Source organism: Moschus berezovskii, chromosome 1, assembly GCF_049115385.1.
Source record: "Moschus berezovskii isolate FMDL1 chromosome 1, NW_MosBer_1.0, whole genome shotgun sequence".
Taxonomy (NCBI): Eukaryota; Metazoa; Chordata; class Mammalia; order Artiodactyla; family Moschidae; genus Moschus; species Moschus berezovskii.
The window spans coordinates 132,264,397-132,284,060 of NC_142460.1; the positions used below are offsets into that span (position 1 = coordinate 132,264,397).

Below are 19,664 nucleotides of genomic sequence, written 5' to 3' on the forward strand. Positions count from 1 at the left end.
CAAGGTGCTGAGACTGGCCTGTTGGAAAAATAAAAAGGGCCTAGGTCTCCTTATCTCCAAACTGTTGGTTATATTAGCAATAAATATACTTATCGTTTAAGCCAGAGGTTGACAAACTACAGCCCTTGGGCAAATCTAGCCAGCCGCCCATTTTAAAAAATAAAGTTTTATTGGAATTTAGCTATGTCATTAATTTAGTATTATCTATAGCTGCTTTCATGCTAAAAGAGCAGTTTAGTAGTTGCAACAGAGACGTAAGTCCCAGGAAGCCTAAGTTATTTACTATCTAGCTCTGCAAAAAAGCTTCCTGCTTTTGGTTTAAGCCACATTTAGTTAGGTTTTGTTACTCGTAGCAAGAAGTATCCTAACCTGTACAAGTTAGTTTCCTTTTTGAAACATTCATCTGATTTCACTACAATAATTTATATATCTTCCTTTCTATATACACTTATTTTGCTACCTGCATGAAATCTCTCAGTAGGATTGGGCAGCCATTATGTACCGATTACTTAACATGCACATGACAAATAGAAGGCATTAAAATATTGTTGATAGAACAAGTGAACAAATGAATGAGTGAGCGTATCTGATCAATAACCAATAAATATTTATTAACAACTATGTACATTAGGTATTCTGAGTGAGACAAAAGAGCATACGATATCATGCTCTGCCCTAAATGGCTTAAAAATCAGGTTTACAGACTTCCCTGGTGGTCCAGAGGTTCAGACTCTGCACTTCTAATGCAGGGGGCATGAGTTCAATCCCTACTCAGGGAACTAAGATCCCACACACAGCACACTGCAGCCAAAACACTAATAAAATAAAATAAAATTGTCTATCTAAAAGAGAAAGAAAAATCAGGTTTAGGAAATAAACATGAAAGTTGTAGAAAACAAATATGTAAGTTATTTCTGAAGCAAAACAGGGGGCATCTGTCATATGTAAGTACTACCATATTGAATGTATATATCAATGATAGCCCCACTAAATTCTGATTTTAGATCATACCAAAGGGTATGAATTTGTGTGCACTTAGCACTAACTAGAAGGAAGGGCACACTGACATAATACCACCCTGTCCTATGGTCCACTAAAACCATGAAGATGACTGAATCAGGCTATTCACTGCTTTCTGGCATATATACTCAGGGTGCTTCAACTGACACCTCATGTTTTGACCCTGTTCATTACCTTTGTTGAGATTTAAGAAATAATGACAAATACAATATTATTATCTTATAAACCTGTCACCCAGGAAAGAGTCCCTTGAACACAACAAGCTCTGAGTGATCAAAGAATCTAACCTGTACAGCTGGCCCAGACCTTCAAGATTTCTGTCACCATATGAGACCCTTTCCTGAAACTACCCAACCTCCTTATTTATTCATGCTCTTGTTTCTCTTACCTTTAAAATGCCCCCATATCCTATCACAGTCACATATCTAAAGCATAAACCAAAATGAGGAGGGAAAAAAAGGAACAAGGAGCAAGGTATTTCCTTGATTGACATTTATTTGTCCTCTTAGTCCATATTTCCAATCTTAAAAATTTACTCTACATGCTCTCTTCTAATCTATCACTCTTCCAACTTTTATGACTTATCAATATATTTCCCCCATACCCTCTCTGATCCTCATTTCATTCTAACTTTGGCTAAGTTAGCCTCCCTATCTTTAAAGCCAGATATCCAACCCTATCTCCTCTAATATTCAACAATCCTTAAAACTAGAAAAGACAGAACTCAGGATTTTATAGGGCAGTGACTGCTCAATGTGCATTAATGGCTGCAGGGTGATCAGGGAAAAGAAAGTCACATAATAATGTAACACGTTCCCCAAATCCACTACAAATGGATCATTTCAAAGAATACATAAAAGCCAGTAATCCAGGCAGTTTTATATAGTATCACTGTAAATCTGGACAAAAATAAGCATACAGACAACTGTGAAAAAGAAAGGGATGGGAAGAGTTCCATATCCTTCAATAAACTTAATTCTTAATTGAATCAAGATCTCAAGGAACCATATCGAAGATCTTGGTAAGCTCTTCAATTTAACACTGAAAAGTGACACAATAAAAGACAAAATACTTGTATTGAAGTATTAAAGTGAACATATACAGGGTGTTGAAAGAATGACAAAAGAGGACAAATTCTAAGATGTTCTACTTCACAGAATAAAAGACCCCAATGTCATTTTGGAAAAACAAATAAGAAGCTGTAATTTAAGCTAATAAAGATTTTGTTTCATTTTAACATCTTCTAATTAAATAAACAGTTTTGAGTGGACTTCAACATCCAAAAATCCAAACATCCAAACAAAATTAGAACAACTGTTTTAATGAAAACAATTCCAGAAAAAATAAACTCTGGGTCTCATATGCACACACACTCACCTAATACACACATATATCTTTATATTAATGAAGTCCTCATTCTCCATTGAAAGAAGCCTTAGCCAATAGTAAATCATGTGGTTCCCTCATCTTTTTTTTTTCCCTAACAGTTTTACAATAAGTTAATATACATCTTCAATCATAAGTAATCTTCAAATTTTAAGTATCATATTCATGATGAGGAAAATAGAACTTCCCTAACAAATTATGTAAACTTTCCTTTACTGACATAGTAAGTTTTGACAGCACAATTTATTTCTAAGATTTATTTTATAAATATTAAATGAAAACAGGAATAGAAAGGAAGTACAGTAAAAATTTGAGATAAGTATTTTGACTTATCTTTTCTTCTTTCTCCATTATATTCCCCCTTTTTTTTCATCTAAGAAACACATCAGAAGATGAAAATACATTTGATTGCTGCTATAGAATCACTGAGTCACCACTGCTTCAGATTCGCTTCAACTTACCCACGTTTGATGTTGTGTAATTCCTTGTCCTTGCCTTTATCCTTTTCCTTTTCTCTTTTCTCCTTATCTCTGCCTTTACGTCGTTCTCTATCCCGAGACCGACTACGTGTTCTTCTGTGACTGGACCTTTCACTGCTTCGACTATGAGAACGTGGCCGAGGTCTTGATCGGGACCTACAGTAAGTAGATTTCATTAAATACATTGAGAATATAGTTTGTATTATGAAATAAAATTTTTTAATTGTCTGAAAGAAAAGGATTTAGTTTCAATTAAGGATTCAGTTAACTGTGTGAAGTGAGCATCTAAAGATGATTCTTTATGAATAAGTATATGTGAGGGAAACATAGGGTGCCATTACAAAAATATAAGGTTTAGCCAGAGTGTTTGTTCAGGTGTTCACGGGTCCCTGGTGCCATAATGGATACGAATCCACCTGCCAACATAGGGGTTTGTGTTGACCCCTGGTCCAGGAAGACCCCACAAGCCTCGGAGCAACTAAGATTGTGCACTACAACTACTGAGCCCGCACTTAAGAGTCCATGAGCCGCAACTACCGAGTCTGCCCACCTAGAGTCCATGCTCTGCAACAAAAGAAGCCACTGCAATGAGAAGTCTGTGCACCACAACTGGATAGCAGCCTCAGCTCTCTGCAACTAAAGAAAAGCCCGCACACAACAATGAAGACCCAGTGCAGCCAGTAAATAAATAAATAGAAAAAAATAAAAGTGTGCCAGCCTTGCAGTACTACAACCAGCTTTTAAAAAAGTGTTTGTTTAGACAAAAAAGTCTTAAAGTTCAAATCAAGTCTTCAATGCTGAAATCTCTTCAAGATAAAATAACAAATCTAAATGGATCTATTCTAATCCCCAAGAATTAGGATCTTCCCCATCCCTACAGACTCTGTTTCTATTAATATATTGATTCAACATAATTTCCTGTATTAGTTACACTAAAACTATTCTTCTATATAATCCAGCTTTTCTTTGCATTAAATGAAGGACAGTATTAGGTCGGATATATTATATGCCTTTGAAAAGTAAATATTTTTAAATCCTGCCCTACAGTACTGACAAAAAAGTCTCTAACAGATTGATGATCCTACAGAAACTATAAAAAACTGTCTGAAGTCACTGAATAGTGACTGAAAGAACGCACTGACCTATAAAAGGGAAAAAATCTTACTATTTAAACATGTTGCTGATTTATTTAACGTAATTTCAAGCAATTAGGTTATGGACCAAAAATAATGAGCAATGACAACACTTGGAAAAAAGAAACAACAATAAAAATGATTGTTATTTTATGAGTTTCTTTTCTGAGGACACGCCTAAGTCTGTGCCATGCAGGACATCTAAAACTCCAACAGAGAACTTTAAAATTTATGGTCTAAAAAACTAGAACAAAGACTCAGGAAAATCATCACCAATTGAAAATTAAGGGGAATCTTGGAAAAAGAGTCAGGAAAGAGCCAAAAATTGTAGCTGTAAATGCTATTCAGACCTCTGGCTGAACCTTAGATCATGCAGGAGGGGCAGACTCCAAACAGCTAAGGAAGAAAGAACTGAACTAAATTTTTAACTGCCCCTAGAGAGACTAAATCATCTAATACATATTAATGAATTCATTTAATTTTCTGCTTTAAAAAAAGGTAAACAGAAAAGGTCATATTCTTCATAGAAATATAATAGAGTCCATAATATTCAAAACATGACATTCATCATGCCCAAGATAAAATTCAAAATTACTAGATATACAATGAACATGAGAAATGTAACAAAAGATACCAACCCTGAGATGAATCAGATATTGGATTAGCAGGCAAGGATTTTAAAGTAGTAGGTATAAATATGCTTGTCCTGAATATAAAGCTAAGAAATTTTAGAAGAAAAACAAGAAAGTAAAAAAATTCTGTAACTGAAACAATATATGAAATTAATATTATACTAAAAGAGACCAGAAGCAGACTGGCAGCAACAGAGGGGGAAAAAAGCTCTGTGTACTTGAAAATAAATAAATTGAAATTAATCAATCTGAAGAACTAAGAGGAAAAAAGATTGTTAAATGAAAGAAAAACAGATCTTCTGTAATCTCTGTGACAATATTCAAATGTCTAACATGTTTATTTAAATTCAGAAGTACAGAAAATAATGAGATATAAATCAATGTTTTTTTAAAGTGATAGCCAAAATTTCCCCAGATTCAGTGAATGAAAAATTTACAGGGACTTCCCTGGTGGTTCAGTGGTTGAGAATCCACCCCTGCAATGCAGAGGGTGTGGGTTCAATCCCTGATTAGAGAACTGAGATCCCACATGCCTTGGAGCAACTGAGTCTTTGTACCACAACTAAAGAGCCCACGTGCCACAATGAAAGATTCTGTGTGATGCAACGAAGGTCCTGCCTGCCACAACTAAGATGCAGCCAAATAAATAAATATTTTTTCAACTTACAGTCAAGAAGTTTAATGAACTCCAGAATAAATGTGAAGACCATGACTAGTAATACCATAGTAAAGCTCATGAAAACTAAAGATAAAGCAAAATCTTGAGAATACTCAGAGAAAAATTGACATATTACATACAAGAGAACAATAACATGAATTATCATTGGCTTCTCAAAGAAACAATGAAGATCAGAAGACAGTGGAACAAAATTCTTAACATGGTGGTGGGGGCAGGAGGAACCAAACTGGAATTTTATACCCAGCAAAAATATCCCTCAAAAAAAATAAAAGTAAATCAAAGGCATTTTTGAGATAAAGGAAAAGTAAATCATAAACAGTTAATAATGTACATTACAGTCTATATTCAAGTGATTTCTTCAGGCTAAACAGAATGATAAATGATGGAAACTTGGGCCTTTAGAAAGGAAATAAAGGCCACTAGAAATGGTAAATCTAGGGGTAAATATAAAAAAGTACTTCCCTTAATTTAGTTAAAACACATCTGTACTTAAAGTAAAACTTACAGTGTTTTACTATAGGGTTTATAATGAAAGTAGATACAATTTATGTAATCTCTAAAGAATAAATAATGGGGCAGGTAAATGAACATATACAGTTAGAAAGTTTTTACATTTCACATGAACAGTGAAATATTAACTCTAAGTACACTGAAATGGTAAGGGTATATATGTAATACTTACATTGACCACTTACAGGGGAAAAATAAAGGAGGAGGAAGAGGAACAAAATACAAAGAAGTAAAGCTAAAAACTCAAATGATGAACCTAAAGAGATTTCTTTAAAAATATTCATTAACCCAAAAGGAGGCTGAAAAGGCTCACATGTCTTTCCATAAGACTTTCAAGATTAAGCAATTCCTGGACAAGAAACAAAAGAAGAGTTGTTCCATTCTCCAACAGATTTAGATGAATACAAGTAATAAATCAAGTATAACTCCAAGATGAGACACTGGAGAAGAATCAAGCTGGGTCTTATATGAAATCACACAAGAGATGGCACAAATATTTAAGCTGTGTCAAAGTCGCTTACATCCTACCATATCACTCTGAAAGTGTCACTACTATCTGGACAATCGGCTGAGTTTTATTGGGAAAATGACTTTTCTCTTTGTTTCTATAGTTTTGCACTAGCAGGTTGGTTTGGTAATAAATACATGAGACCTTTTGCTTGAGAGGGGGAAAAAAGCCCGAGTTTGTCCAAATAAATTAAAAAGCAACACACAACTATAAACTATCTACAAGATAATGCACTTTTTTCCATTTAAAACTTTTTTTATATTAGAGAATAGTTGATTAACAATGTTGTGTTAGTTTCAGGTGTACAGCAAAGTGATTCAATTATACATATACATGTTTTTTTTTTTCAAATGTTTTTCCCATTTAGGTTATCACAGAGTATTGTGTAGAGTTCCCTGTGCTATACAGTAAGTCCTTGATGATTAAGATATGCACTAAATATAGATAAATCATGTAAACACAGAACAGCTGAAATGAATACATTAATATCAAATAAACTAAACTATCACCCTAGACACTAAGAAACTAACATATCACCCCAAATAAAAATGGAAACTTCATGATGATAAAACGGTCGACTCATAAGTATAAATCATACAAAATACGTTTATCTGACCACCGCAGAATTAAGTCAGAATTCAGTAACAATGTCTAGGGAAAAAAACAAAAATGTAGAAATGAAATAATACACTTCTAAATAAATCATGGGTCAAGTAAGAAATCACAAAAAAACAGAAAATATTTTGAACGGAAAGACAATAAAAATATAGCGTTTTAGAACTTGTGCAATGAAACTAAAGCAAAGTTTAGAGGGAAATTTATAGCTTTAAATGTTTACATCAGAAAAGAAGAAAAGTCTAAAATCAGTTACCTAAGGTTCCATCTTAAGAGGCTAGACTAAGAAGAGAAAAGTAAACTCAAAGTAGGTAGAAAAAGGAAACATTAAAAAGCAAAACTCAATGGAACATAAAGCAATGAAGAAAATTAAAAAAGCCAAACTCTGGTTTCCCAAGAATAACAACAGATTTGGTAAATCCCTAGCTACTCTAATCAAACAAATAAGAAACAAGAAAACACAAGTCATCAAAGAGATTTAAAAAAAAGATCATGGATAAGGAGATCACATGAACTAGTCCTGGGTACTTAGGACATATATAGGGTTTGAAGAAAACTATATGAGTTTCACTGGCAGTAAGTTCTGTTCTTTTTCATCCCTAACTGGTTCATTCAGTAGTAAAGAGCAATACTGCATCATGAGATCACAAACTTTTTTAAAAAGTGATTTTGAGAAGCAACAATATTTATTGCCAGGTTTCCCTGGTGGCTCAGCAGTAAAGAATCCGTCTGCCAATGCAAGGGATGCAGGTTCAATCCCTGGGTTGGGAAGATTTTATGAAGAAGGAAATGGCACTCCTCTCCAGTATTCCAGCCTGGGAAATCTCACGGACAGAGGAGCCTGGAGGGTTATAATCTGTGGGGTCACAAAAGACTCAGACCCAACTTAGCAACTAAGCAACAAACAACAATACAAAACAATATTTATTGCTAGGAATGTCAATATGGGTTTATTGTCCTAATTTATAAAAGGTAGATTTGCATGATTTTCTCTTTGACTAATTCCTCTCTTAATTTTGACACACTCATCTTCCACATAAAATTTTAATTTAGCAATAATTACAATACTTTGGCCACCTGATGCGAAGAGCTGACTCATTTGAAAAGACCCTGGTGCTGGGAAAGATTGAAGCAAAGAGGAGAAGGGGTCGACAAAGGATGTGATGGTTGGATGGCATCACTGACCCAGTGGACATGAGTTTGAGTAAGCTCCAGGAGTTGGTTATAGACAGGGAGGCCTGGAGTGCTGCAGTCCATGGGGTCACAAAGAGTCAGGCATGACTGAGCGACTGAACTGAACTGAACTGCCCTACAGAAACTTATGTATTCATTTCTAGTTAAATCTTTTATTATATGTGGATATATAAAAATTTTAACAGATAGCTCTAAAATCTTTGAATAATATTCAGTCAGGCTTTAAAGTTTTTGGATGAAAAGAAAGCAATAATAATAAAAAAGGGGGGCACTTTTTTGTAATAACCATGGCCACTACATATACAGTATACACACACACAGAGAGTATCTTAATTTCGTTTTACATTATAATTCTGGCAATTAGTTTTCACTGAACTATTGAAAATATAGAATAGCAAAAGAGAAATGAGTTAAACATTAGCTTAAACTCTTAACAACAAATCCATAAGAGCTTTTCTTTTTTAAGATAAAACTTTTAAGTTCATTTCTAAACGAGAGTCCCTTTGGACTGCAAGGAAAGTCCAATCCCCTTGGACTGTGAGGAGATCAAACAGCCAATTCTAAAGGAAATCAACCCTGAATATTCATTGGAAGGACTCATGCTGAAGCTGAAGCTCCAATTCTTTGGCCACCTGATGCAAAGAGCCAACTCACTGGAAAGATCCTGATGCTGGGAAAGATAGAAAGCAGGAGGAGAAGGGGATGACAGGATGAGATGGTTGGATGGCATCACCAACTCAATGGACATGAGTAAAGTCCAGGAGATGGTGAAGGACAAGGAAGTCTGGCATGCTGCAGTCGATGGAGCCACAAAGAGTCAGACATGACTAAGCAACTAAACAACAACAACAGCTAAGAAAAATACACTATTGGAAAAAATGTAGACTCATTTGTGGACCATAGATAAGGTAGGTAGTGGTGAAATCATGTATTTATGAAGACTCTGATGCTGGGAGCGATTGGGGATGGGAGGAGACAGGGACGACAGAGAATGAGATTGCTGGATGGCATCACCAACTCGATGGACATGAGTTTGAGTGAACTCCTGGAGTTGGTGATGGACAGGGAGGCCTGGCATGCTGTGATTCATGGGGTCTCAAAGAGTCGGACATGACTGAGCGACTGAACTGAACTGAACTGAACTGATGGTATCTTAAAAACTAAATGTATATGCTTTTAATACATCCAAAGCCAAAGAAGTATTAAATCTAAACAAAATAAATTCTCATATAACGCTGTCCTCAAACAAGTTACTTCCTCTCTGGACATCTGTTTCCTCACCTAAAAAATGTTGATAATATCTACCATTCAGGATTATTATAAGGATTAAATAGTAGTACCCGCTGAATCGTGAGATAGCAGACAGGTGATTTGAGAGTAGGTAGGCACTGAGAAAAAAGTAACTGTGGGATGTGCTAATCCAAATGAATGAGTAAAATCTGAGTCAGAACATATGAAATGCTTCCCTCAAACCACAGCTAATCCAGTACAGAGAAGTATTATGCTTCTGACAGACTTTTAAAATGTTAAGTCTGACTAAGGATTACAGTTTCAATATATTTCTCTTATACAGGAAGGTAAATAATAATAATCTTGATTAGAGATTATTGTCTTCTCCACAGGAAACCTTAGCAACCAAATACATGATATTCGCCAGTTTTCTATAACAGGAAAATCATATCACCCATCATTCAAGCCTTTGGAAAATAAAGAAAGATACTTTTTTAGAGTCCAGGAAGGCATTATAACATAAGGACAAAAAGCCTAAACTAGCCCTGTCCCAGAGAAACTAGAAAGTAGGATAATTCAATCACCATCATAGCAAAAATAAACACTACAACTAGAAGCCTTCTATCAATTACTATCTGCCTCACTCTTCCCACTGCAACTACTTTCCTAATCTCTACTCCTCCCAACCTACCCAATACCTGAAATAAACTCAATTATCTCCAGATTCATCTTATAATTTTCACAAAGACTTGACTGTAGAAAACATATGTCTACCATTTTCCAAAAATATTTTGTTTGTTATGCCTTCATACAAGCAACATATGCCATTCTGAAACTTTTTTTTTTATAAATGCTGCTGATATGGCTCAATGACCTATGATAGCAATAGCACATGCATCGTTTAAGTCACTCGTAATGTCAAATTAAAGAAAATAGTAAGTTTTAAAACATCATGGTATATGATATAAGCTACTAGCATCCCCCCCCAATGTTTTAATATTCACTATTTTAATTATCATATTGTAGGCCTCTTAACTTTTCTTATAGACTACAAGAAGCAAAACATAACTCTGGAGAGAATAAACAGAAAAAAGATAGCAAATCCAAACCACAATTTTTCAACAATATTATTAAAGGCTGTTAAATAGGACCACAAAATCAAATACATATTTTAAATAAATTAAGCTTCTGACTTCTTTGCAGTCATAAGAATTACACAATTTTGAGTAAAATACACATCCTAGACTATTAACAACCCTGTTTATTAAGTAAATTTAATTACATATTTGAAGGATCTCCATCAAGAATAAAAACTAAAGAGTTTTCCTACTCTGAACACAGAACCAAAAAAATCAAAGAAACTATACTACAATTTCCAATGTTATTTTCCCCTCATTCCTTAAATAAATACCTTTCTGATAAATCACTCTAGAAGTCTCTAGAGTACCAAAGCCAATATGGAGATATATTATAACCAAAGAAACATTTGATAAAAAATGTGGCACTCTAGAACACACAATATATAAGTAATAAATGGACAGTAAGATGTCTATTATACCAGATAAATGCTTTCAATATCTACACAATAGAAAGAATCACCATAACATCCCTACATAAAATGAATTACTGCCCTCAAAAGCCAATTTGTCAAGTTTCTTAATTGGCTAATAAATTCTAAACACATGTAATCAAAATAAATATCCTAATATTTTATCTTTCAAAAAAATAATGACAATACTTCAAATAGTCTCAAGTAGAATACTATAAAATAGACTATATTTACCATAAAATAAAACTATAATTAAAATTATATTTATGATTTTTATATTGATTAAACTAACATGGATTCCATGTCAAGATGACATTTTGAACTCAGATATCTACTTTCATCTCCAAAACAACTAAAATCATACCAAACAGGAATTAAAAAAAAAAAAAAGACATATGCTCAGGGAAAGAGATACACTTTTGAAAAGGGAAGTATCCACTTGTGGCTTGGTGGTAAAGAGAAGCAGAAAACAAGGTGGTGAAGCTCAGGGCTCTATAAAAACAAGATGACATCAAAGGATCTGAAAACAGACCTAGCTTTACCCATAAAGTTTCCCATTTATTAAAGAAATTCCACCTCACTGTATTAACGATAGCACACTGCCATTCAAGAAAGCTTATAAGTCACACAAAACCTTCAGCCCACCAATTAAATTGTCTGTTACTGCCAATCCAGGAAAATTCTGTACATTATCATGAACAATAACAAAAAAGAATCTAGGGAAATCCCTAGAGGTCCAATGGTTAAGACTCTGAGCTCTCATTGGCAAGGGCTTCAGTTCAATCCCTGAATCTAACATCCATACAAAGCAATTAGAAGAAAACAAGCAAAGTTAGACCCAAAGTTTTTCCATTCCGTTCCATTCAGTCGCTCAGTCGGTCCGACTCTTTGCGACCCTGTGGACTGTAGCCTATCAGGCTTCTCCGTCCATGGGATTCTCCAGGCAAGAATACTGGAGTGGGTTACCATTTCCTTCTTTAACTGATAACAAATATACACCTTTACAAAAAAAACAGAGCAGAAGAGACTACAACATTCAAATATGAATTGTGGTTGTTGTTCAGTTGCTAAATTATGTCTGACAACTCTTTGTGACCCCACAGACTACAGCACACCAGGTTCCTCTGTCCTCCACTATCTCCCAGAGTTTGCTCAAATTCATGTTCATTGAGTCAGTGATGCTAACTAATCATCCCACCCTTCTTTAGACTTCAATATTGTCCAGCATCAGGGTCTTTTTCAATGAGTCAGCTATTTGCATCAGGTGGTCAAAGTATTGGTGCTTCAGCATCAGTCCTTCCAATGAATATTCAGGGTTGATCTCTAGGATTAACTAGTTTGATTTCCTTTCAGTCTAACAGACTCTCAATAGTTGTCTCTAACAGCACAGTTTGAAAGCATCAATTCCTCAGCATGTACCTTTCTTTATGGTCCAAACCTCACATCCATACATGACTACTTAAAAACCAGAGCTTTGACTATACAGACCTTTATCACAAAAGTGATGATTTTGCTTTTTAGTATGCTGTCCAGATTTGTCACGGCTTTCCTTTCAAAGAACAAGCATCCTTCAATTTCATCACTGCAATCACCATCCACAGTGATTTAGGAAGACTGTTTGGTGATGTCCATGTGTAGAGTCATCTCTTATGCTGTTAGAAAAAGGTGTTTGCTCTGACCAGTGTGTCTCTTGGCAAAACTCTGTTATCTGTTCCCTGCTTCGTTTTGTACTTCAAGGCCAAACTTGCCTATTTTTCTGGGTTTCTCTTGACTTCCTACTTTTGCATTCTAATCCCCTATGATGAAAAGGACTTTTTTTTTTTTTTTGATGTTAGTTCTAGGTCTTATAGGTCTTCATAGAACCAGTCAACTTCAGCTTCTTTGGCAGTACTGGTTGGAGCATAGACTTGGATGTTTGCCTTGGAAATGAACCGAGGTCATTCTGTCACTTTCGAGGCTGCACCCAAGTACTGCATTCAGACTCTTTTACTGACTATGAGGGCTACTTCATTTCTTCTAAGGGATCCTTGCCCACAATAGTAGATATAATGGTCATCTGAATTAAATTCGCTCATTCCCGTCCATTCTAGTTCATTGATTCCTAAGATGTCAATGTTTAATCTTGCCATCTCCTGCTTGACCATGTCCAATTTACCTTGATTCATGGGCCTAACATTATTCCAAGTTCCTATGCAATATTGTTCTTTACAGCACTGGACTTACTTTCACCACCAGACACATCCACAACTGATTGTCATTTCTGCTTTGATCCAGCTGTTTATTCTTTCTGGAGCTATTAGTAATTGCCCTCTGTTCTTCTCTAGTAATATATATTGGACTCCTCGCAATCTTGAGGAGCTCATCTTCCAGTATCATATATTTTGCCTTTTCATACTGTTCATGGGGTTACCACAGCAAGAACACTAGACTGGGTTACCATTTCCTCCTCCAGTGGACCACATTTTGCCAAACTCTTCACTGTGACTTGTTGGTCTTGGGTGGCCCTACACGGCATGGCTCATAGCTTATGATGGGCCATAAAGCTAATCTCTGGAGAAGGAAATGGCAACCCACTCCAGTACTCTTGCCTGGAAAATCCCATGGACGGAGGAGCCTGGTAGGCTACAGTCCACAGGATCGCAAAGAGTTGGACACGACTGAGCGACTTCACTTTCACTTTCAAAGCTAATATCAACACATTTCAAAGTTGAAAGGTCTTCAGTCTTTGGTCTCTAACAATAGTGAAGGAAAAAGAAAGAAACAAAAGACAACTAGAAAAGCCTCTATAAATGTTTGGAAATAAAGTAACATATTTCTATATAACACACAAGAAAGTTGAAGTCACAGTTTTATTCCAACTAAATGAAAACTAAAATATGGCACATCTAAAATGTGTAGGCTATAGCTAAAGTATAAAACAAGAGGATTTGTAGCATTGAATACATGTATTAGAAGAGAATAAAGCTAAAATAAATGATCTAAGCTTCCATCTCAAGGAATTAAAAACAGAATGGAAAACTATACTCACAGAAGGTAAAATGAACTAGGGGATAAGAGGAAGGAGGAATAAGCTGGGAGACTGGGATGATATATAGACACTACTATGTATAAAACAGGTAACTAATAAGGACTTACTGTGTAGCACAGGGAACTCTACCCAATATAATGACTTATGTGGGAAAAGAATCTAAAAAAGAGTCTGTACTTAGACGCTCAGTCGTGCCAAACTCTTTGTGACCCTATTGACTATAATCGATGGGATTCTCCAGGCAAGAATACTGGAGTGGGTAGCCATTTCCTTCTCCAGGGAATCTTCCCAACGTAGCAATCAAACGTGGGTCTCCTGTATTGCAGGTCTTTTGTATGCAGACCACCTGACCTGCCTCTTGAGAAACCTATATGCAGGTCAGGAAGCAACAGTTAGAACTGGACATGGAACAACAGACTGGTTCCAAATAGGGAAAGGAGTATGTCAAGGCTGTATATTGTCACCCTGCTTATTTAACTTATGTGCAAAGCACATTATGAGAAACACTGGGCTAGAGGAAGCACAAGCTGGAATCAAGATTGCTGGGAGACATATCAATAACCTCAAATATGCAGATGACACCATCCTTAGGGCAGAAAGTGAAGAACTAAAGAGTCTCTTGATGAAAGTGAAAGAGGAGAGTGAAAAAGTTGGCTTAAAGTTCAACACTCAGAAAACTACGATCATGGCATCTGGTCCCATCACTTCATGGGAAATAGATGGGGAATCAATGGAAACAATGACAATACTTTATTTTGGGGGCTCCAAAATCACTACAGATGGTGACTGCAGCCATGAAATTAAAAGACCCTTACTCCTTGGAAGGAAAGCTATGACCAACCTAGATAGCATATTAAAAAGAAGAGACATTACTTTGCCAACAAAGGTCTGTCTAGTCAAAGCTATGGTTTTTCCATTAGTCATGTATGGATGTGAGAGTTGGACTGTGAAGAAAGCTGAGCACCAAAGAATTGATGCTTTCGAACTGTGGTGTTGGAGAAGACTCTGGAGTGTCCCTTGGACTTCAAGGAGATCCAACCAGTCCATCCTAAAGGAGATCAGTCCTGTGTGTTCATTGGAAGGACTGATGTTCAAGCTGAAACTCCAGTACTTTGCCACCTGATGCGAAGAGCTGTCTCATTTGAAAAGACCTTGATGCTGGGAAAGATTGAGGGCAGGAGGAGAAGGGGACGACAGAGAATGAGATGGTTGGATGACATCACCAAATCAATGGACATGGGTTTGGGTGGATTCTGGGGGTTGGTGATGGACAGGGAGGCCTGGCGTGCTGCAGTTCATGGGGTTGCAAAGAGTCGGACACGACTGTGCGACTGAACTGAAGTGCCCTAACTGAAGAAGAATCTATCTTATCAAAGTTTCAGATACATTTACTTGGACCTAAAACTTGCACTTACTTTCACTTTTTTACCCTTCTATTTGCCATGAAGTGATGTGGCAACCCACTTCATTATTCTTGCCTGGAGAATCCCATGGACAGAGGAGCTTTGAGGGCTACAGTTCATAGTGTTGCAGAGTCGAACACAACTGAAGCGACTTAGCACAGCACAGAATGGCACAGATGGGACCAAATGTCAGGATCTTAGTTTTTTTAATGTTGAGTTTCAACTCTGAATATTCATTGGAACGGTTGATACTGATGCTGAGGCTCCAATACTTTGGCCACCTGATATGAAGAGCCGACTCACTGGAAAAGACCCTGATGCTGGGAAAGACTGAATGCTCTAAAATGCACTTGTTTAGTATATCTCTTATATAGCAGTATAATAGGGCATGACGTTTGCCCCTGTTGTTAGTAAGAATCTTCTACATGCTAAGAAGTATGCCAACTGTATTTATCGATTTTATCTCTTTTAATCTTCCAGAGTATTTACACATAGAGTTGTTACTTTCATCTCCTTTTGTCATTTGGGGGAACTTTTTTTTGGCGGGGGAACAGACAACTTGAGGTTTTTTTTCTTTGGTTTGGTTTGAGTTTTGCTTTGAGAATACTGAACTCTGAAAAGTTCAGAGGTCAGAGCAAATGTGTGAAAGAGCTAAAATTTGAACAGAGGTCTGTCCACATCCTTTCAACTACAGCCCACTGTCAGTAAGATCTGATTGCAGTATCATTTTCAAATAAAATCTATAAAGCAGGAAATAAATATCTACAGATTCATTTCTGAAATATTAAAAAATTTAACCCCACTTTATTATAGATAGATCTATTCAACTAAATATCTTAGAATTAGTCATGTCAGTCTTCAGAAATTCCCGATCATCATCTCTAGCCCCCCATTTTTAAGAGATGATATTAAAAGGTAGAACTGGGAAGGAAAAAAGCAAAAGAAAAGTGCAAAATGCCAGTGCCTCCCCTCTAAAAAAGCATATAACCCACCCACTATGCCAAAGGTTAAGTCATTTAGTCAAGTTCAAAGATCTTCAAAGACTTCTTAGATCCAGATAAGCCCATATGTTACCAAAATTCTGCAAAAAAGCTATTACTTTCCAATCTGCTTCTCATGTTTAAGATACAGAACACACAGATGCTTGGCATCACTCATCAGTCTTCCTAAATTTTCACACCAGATAATCAAGGTCCACCAATAACTTTTTAATCTGAAAGTCCTAGAAATGTCTTTATTCCATCAGTGTTTGGTTCACTTGTTAAATCTGAAAGTAACCATAAAAGACCATTCAGTTACTGTACAATAAGTGTTAATTTGCTAATTTCTTCACAGGTAATCAATTAAAATGTAAAATATTGGATAAAATTAGTTGCACTAAACTTAACAGCTGCTCCATAAGCATAATTAGTTTCACAAGGGCCATATGTATTCTGAACAGAGACAGAGTTGAAACAAATAGACAGATTTTAAGTAAGTTTGAGAAAATCTGCATTTAATTAGCAGGTGGGCACTACAACTGCATAACGTTTTTATACATTTATATTTATGAAGTGACAGAAGATCTAAAGGCTTTTTAAAATGGCGTTTATTGTTTGAATGGGAACTGTTTTGCTGCATGCTAAAGTGATTTAAATCCTTATAGCTCTGCTTTGAAAAAATCATAAATGGTGAAAGAAAACATGTGGAAAACTGTAAAACTAGAAAGAATTTGCGACAAAAAACAGATACACATACCATAACTAAAAGGAAACTACACTTAATTAAATGTACACTACATCTGGAATATCAGCCTAATAAAACGTGAAACTATTAATTTTCATTGTTCTAAAGGAAATGAGGTCAGTGTCATTTAATAATTCCTTCAATTACATTGGACTAACTCATTGGACTGTATGTTCTGGACACCATCTAATCTTAAAATGTTATATACGTTATAATATCCTTAAGTCAAATTTTTAAATAAAAGCATTTAAATTACAAAGGAGTAAAAGAATAAATCAGCAAATGAAATTCTTTAGCCACTGGCAGCTACCAGTATTATATTTTAAACATTATATATTTTGGACAAGGTTTTCCATGAATGCCCATAATTATGAGATCACACTTGTTAGTTCTTATCAGCACTAAAATAATTATTTTAAATTTAAAAGTAGAAAAGGTAATTTTAAAAATGAAAATGATGTTTACCTGGCCAATAATTTCACTAGTAGTCTATATTTATAATTAGCAAGTTTAAAATGTATAAAAATAAGATATTTTTTCAAAGGTGAAGTGTTTTTTAAAGTCCTTAATTAAAAGAACAATAATATTTGTAAGAGAAAATGCATAGCTTTCCAAAATAAAATAGATAACAAAGCAAATTCCTGCACTGTCTGTATGTGTTGGGGTAAGTTAGGAAAATGCTTGCTTATCAACTGAGTGAACCAAGACCTTAAAATTTTACTTTCTTCATCTAGCTAAATAACGTAGCATTCTACTTACATATCAAAGACACTAAACTTCAAAATTTTCTTTAAATAATAAGGCTGTTATGCACAAGTTTAAATTATTAAACATGAATTTTAATTTGGGCATCCTATTTTGGGAAATAAAAATATATCAACTTAACACACTTTCTAATTAGCAAAATTTAAACTTGTACATGACATTTTTAAGTCTTCATGGAATCCTTGCATCAAAAAAAGAACTTTTAAAATAATAACTATATTGCAAAATATAACTGTGTATATAATTAACATTGATAATAACTATTTCATGTTCAAAATTAAAAGAGAGGAAAAAATACAGATCACTCTACTTACAATAACTAAGCTTTTTAAATTAAAATTTTCCTTTAAAAGGTTACTTCCTTATTCATATATACAAAAACTCAAACAAAAATCTTGCTATACTCTTACTATATATAGCAAATTCTATTATAAAGCTGAAAGAAGAACTTAAGATACAAAACAGTTTAGTTCTAAGTTATTTACTAAAAATGGTTTTTTTAAATTATTTTTAAAAAGCCTCAAGCAACTTGCTGCAAGACTTCATTAAATGCAACCACATAAAACAGAATTTAAGGGGAACAGACTGACAACTTACAAATCAGATTTCATTCTGCTGCCTTTAACTTAGATTTCCAATTCTCTTGTTTATTGCTGCTCTTTCATATACGTGAAAAAGTTTTAAATTGCTTATGTTAATATTTTAATTGCCAGACAAAGGCTTATTTAATGGGAATAAAAGAATCAAAAAAAGCAAGACACCTAGGGCATGAAACTTAACTCAATAGTCACCATATTTTATAAATAAACACATAATCAGAAACATACATCCAGCATTATTGTATTTTGTATTGTACTGTATACTCAGGCACCAGAAGCAAGCATATCGGAAATCAAGGCGCATGTTAGTTTACTTCTTGATTTGCGTGGGTACTTCAAAAATAATCCTAGTGTGAGTTTCCCTCCCCGACCCAATTAACAGTATAATAGGAAGCAGAGGAGAATTTTTTCAGAAAGAGACAGAGTCTCTGTCTTTAAGGTCTTGTTCCAAAATACAAGAAGAAACAAAAGAAAGAAATGTAAAAGGACATCTATAGTTAACTGAAAATTCAAAAATCTTATTTTTTTTCTGGATTTTCCCTCTAGATCTTTATTACATGTTTCCAGTGATTTGATAAAGTTATTCGCAAATTCAAGTTCAAGATGCAGTGTAAACAATTGATTGTACTATTGGAAAAAACATCAACAAGTTAAAAAACGTAAACCTAAAAGTGATAGCCCATCTAGCATGTGTGGGTTTTTATCAACAATGAAACTAAAAAGAAATTTTTAGTTTAGGCTAATATTCAAATTTATAAATTATCATTTTACCTTTTTTAATTTATATAATTCCTTTTCTTTTTTCAAACCATTTCTAAAAAGAAATGGTTTCAATATGTAGTTACATCTATTTTAAGCTGGCACTTTCCTTTTTAAACAAGACAAGCAAACCATAATTTCCTAACTAAATCATTACTATAATGAATAGCCCATAAACTCACTAGAAGATCAACTTACACAGATAATACAAAGGTATTTCTTTTTTCAAGCACAAGCCATCACTGATTTCCATCTTCACTACTGATTAAAGGGAAAAGAGGCTACATATTTTTAAAAATAACTGCAAGTATCATTTGACTTAAGCTTGGTATTAAAAAAATAAAGAATATTAAAATCCAGTTTATTCTCTTGAAAATAGTAAGATAAAAAACACTTTATTCTCCTGAAACGTATTTTCAAAATCCTCCAATTATCACCCGTGTTTCCCTT

General features: G+C 34.8%; 1 protein-coding gene across 2 annotated transcripts in view; it reads right to left on the bottom strand.

The window, feature by feature from the left end:
- Positions 1 to 19,664, bottom strand: part of RSRC1 (arginine and serine rich coiled-coil 1) — a 452,228-nt gene that overhangs the window by 345,983 nt on the left and 86,581 nt on the right. For both annotated transcript variants that reach the window (XM_055410889.2, XM_055410879.2), the window contains exon 4: positions 2,868 to 3,041. In XM_055410889.2, coding sequence (XP_055266864.1) covers positions 2,868 to 3,041 — 174 coding nt within the window. The remainder of the gene's footprint in view (positions 1 to 2,867; positions 3,042 to 19,664) is intronic.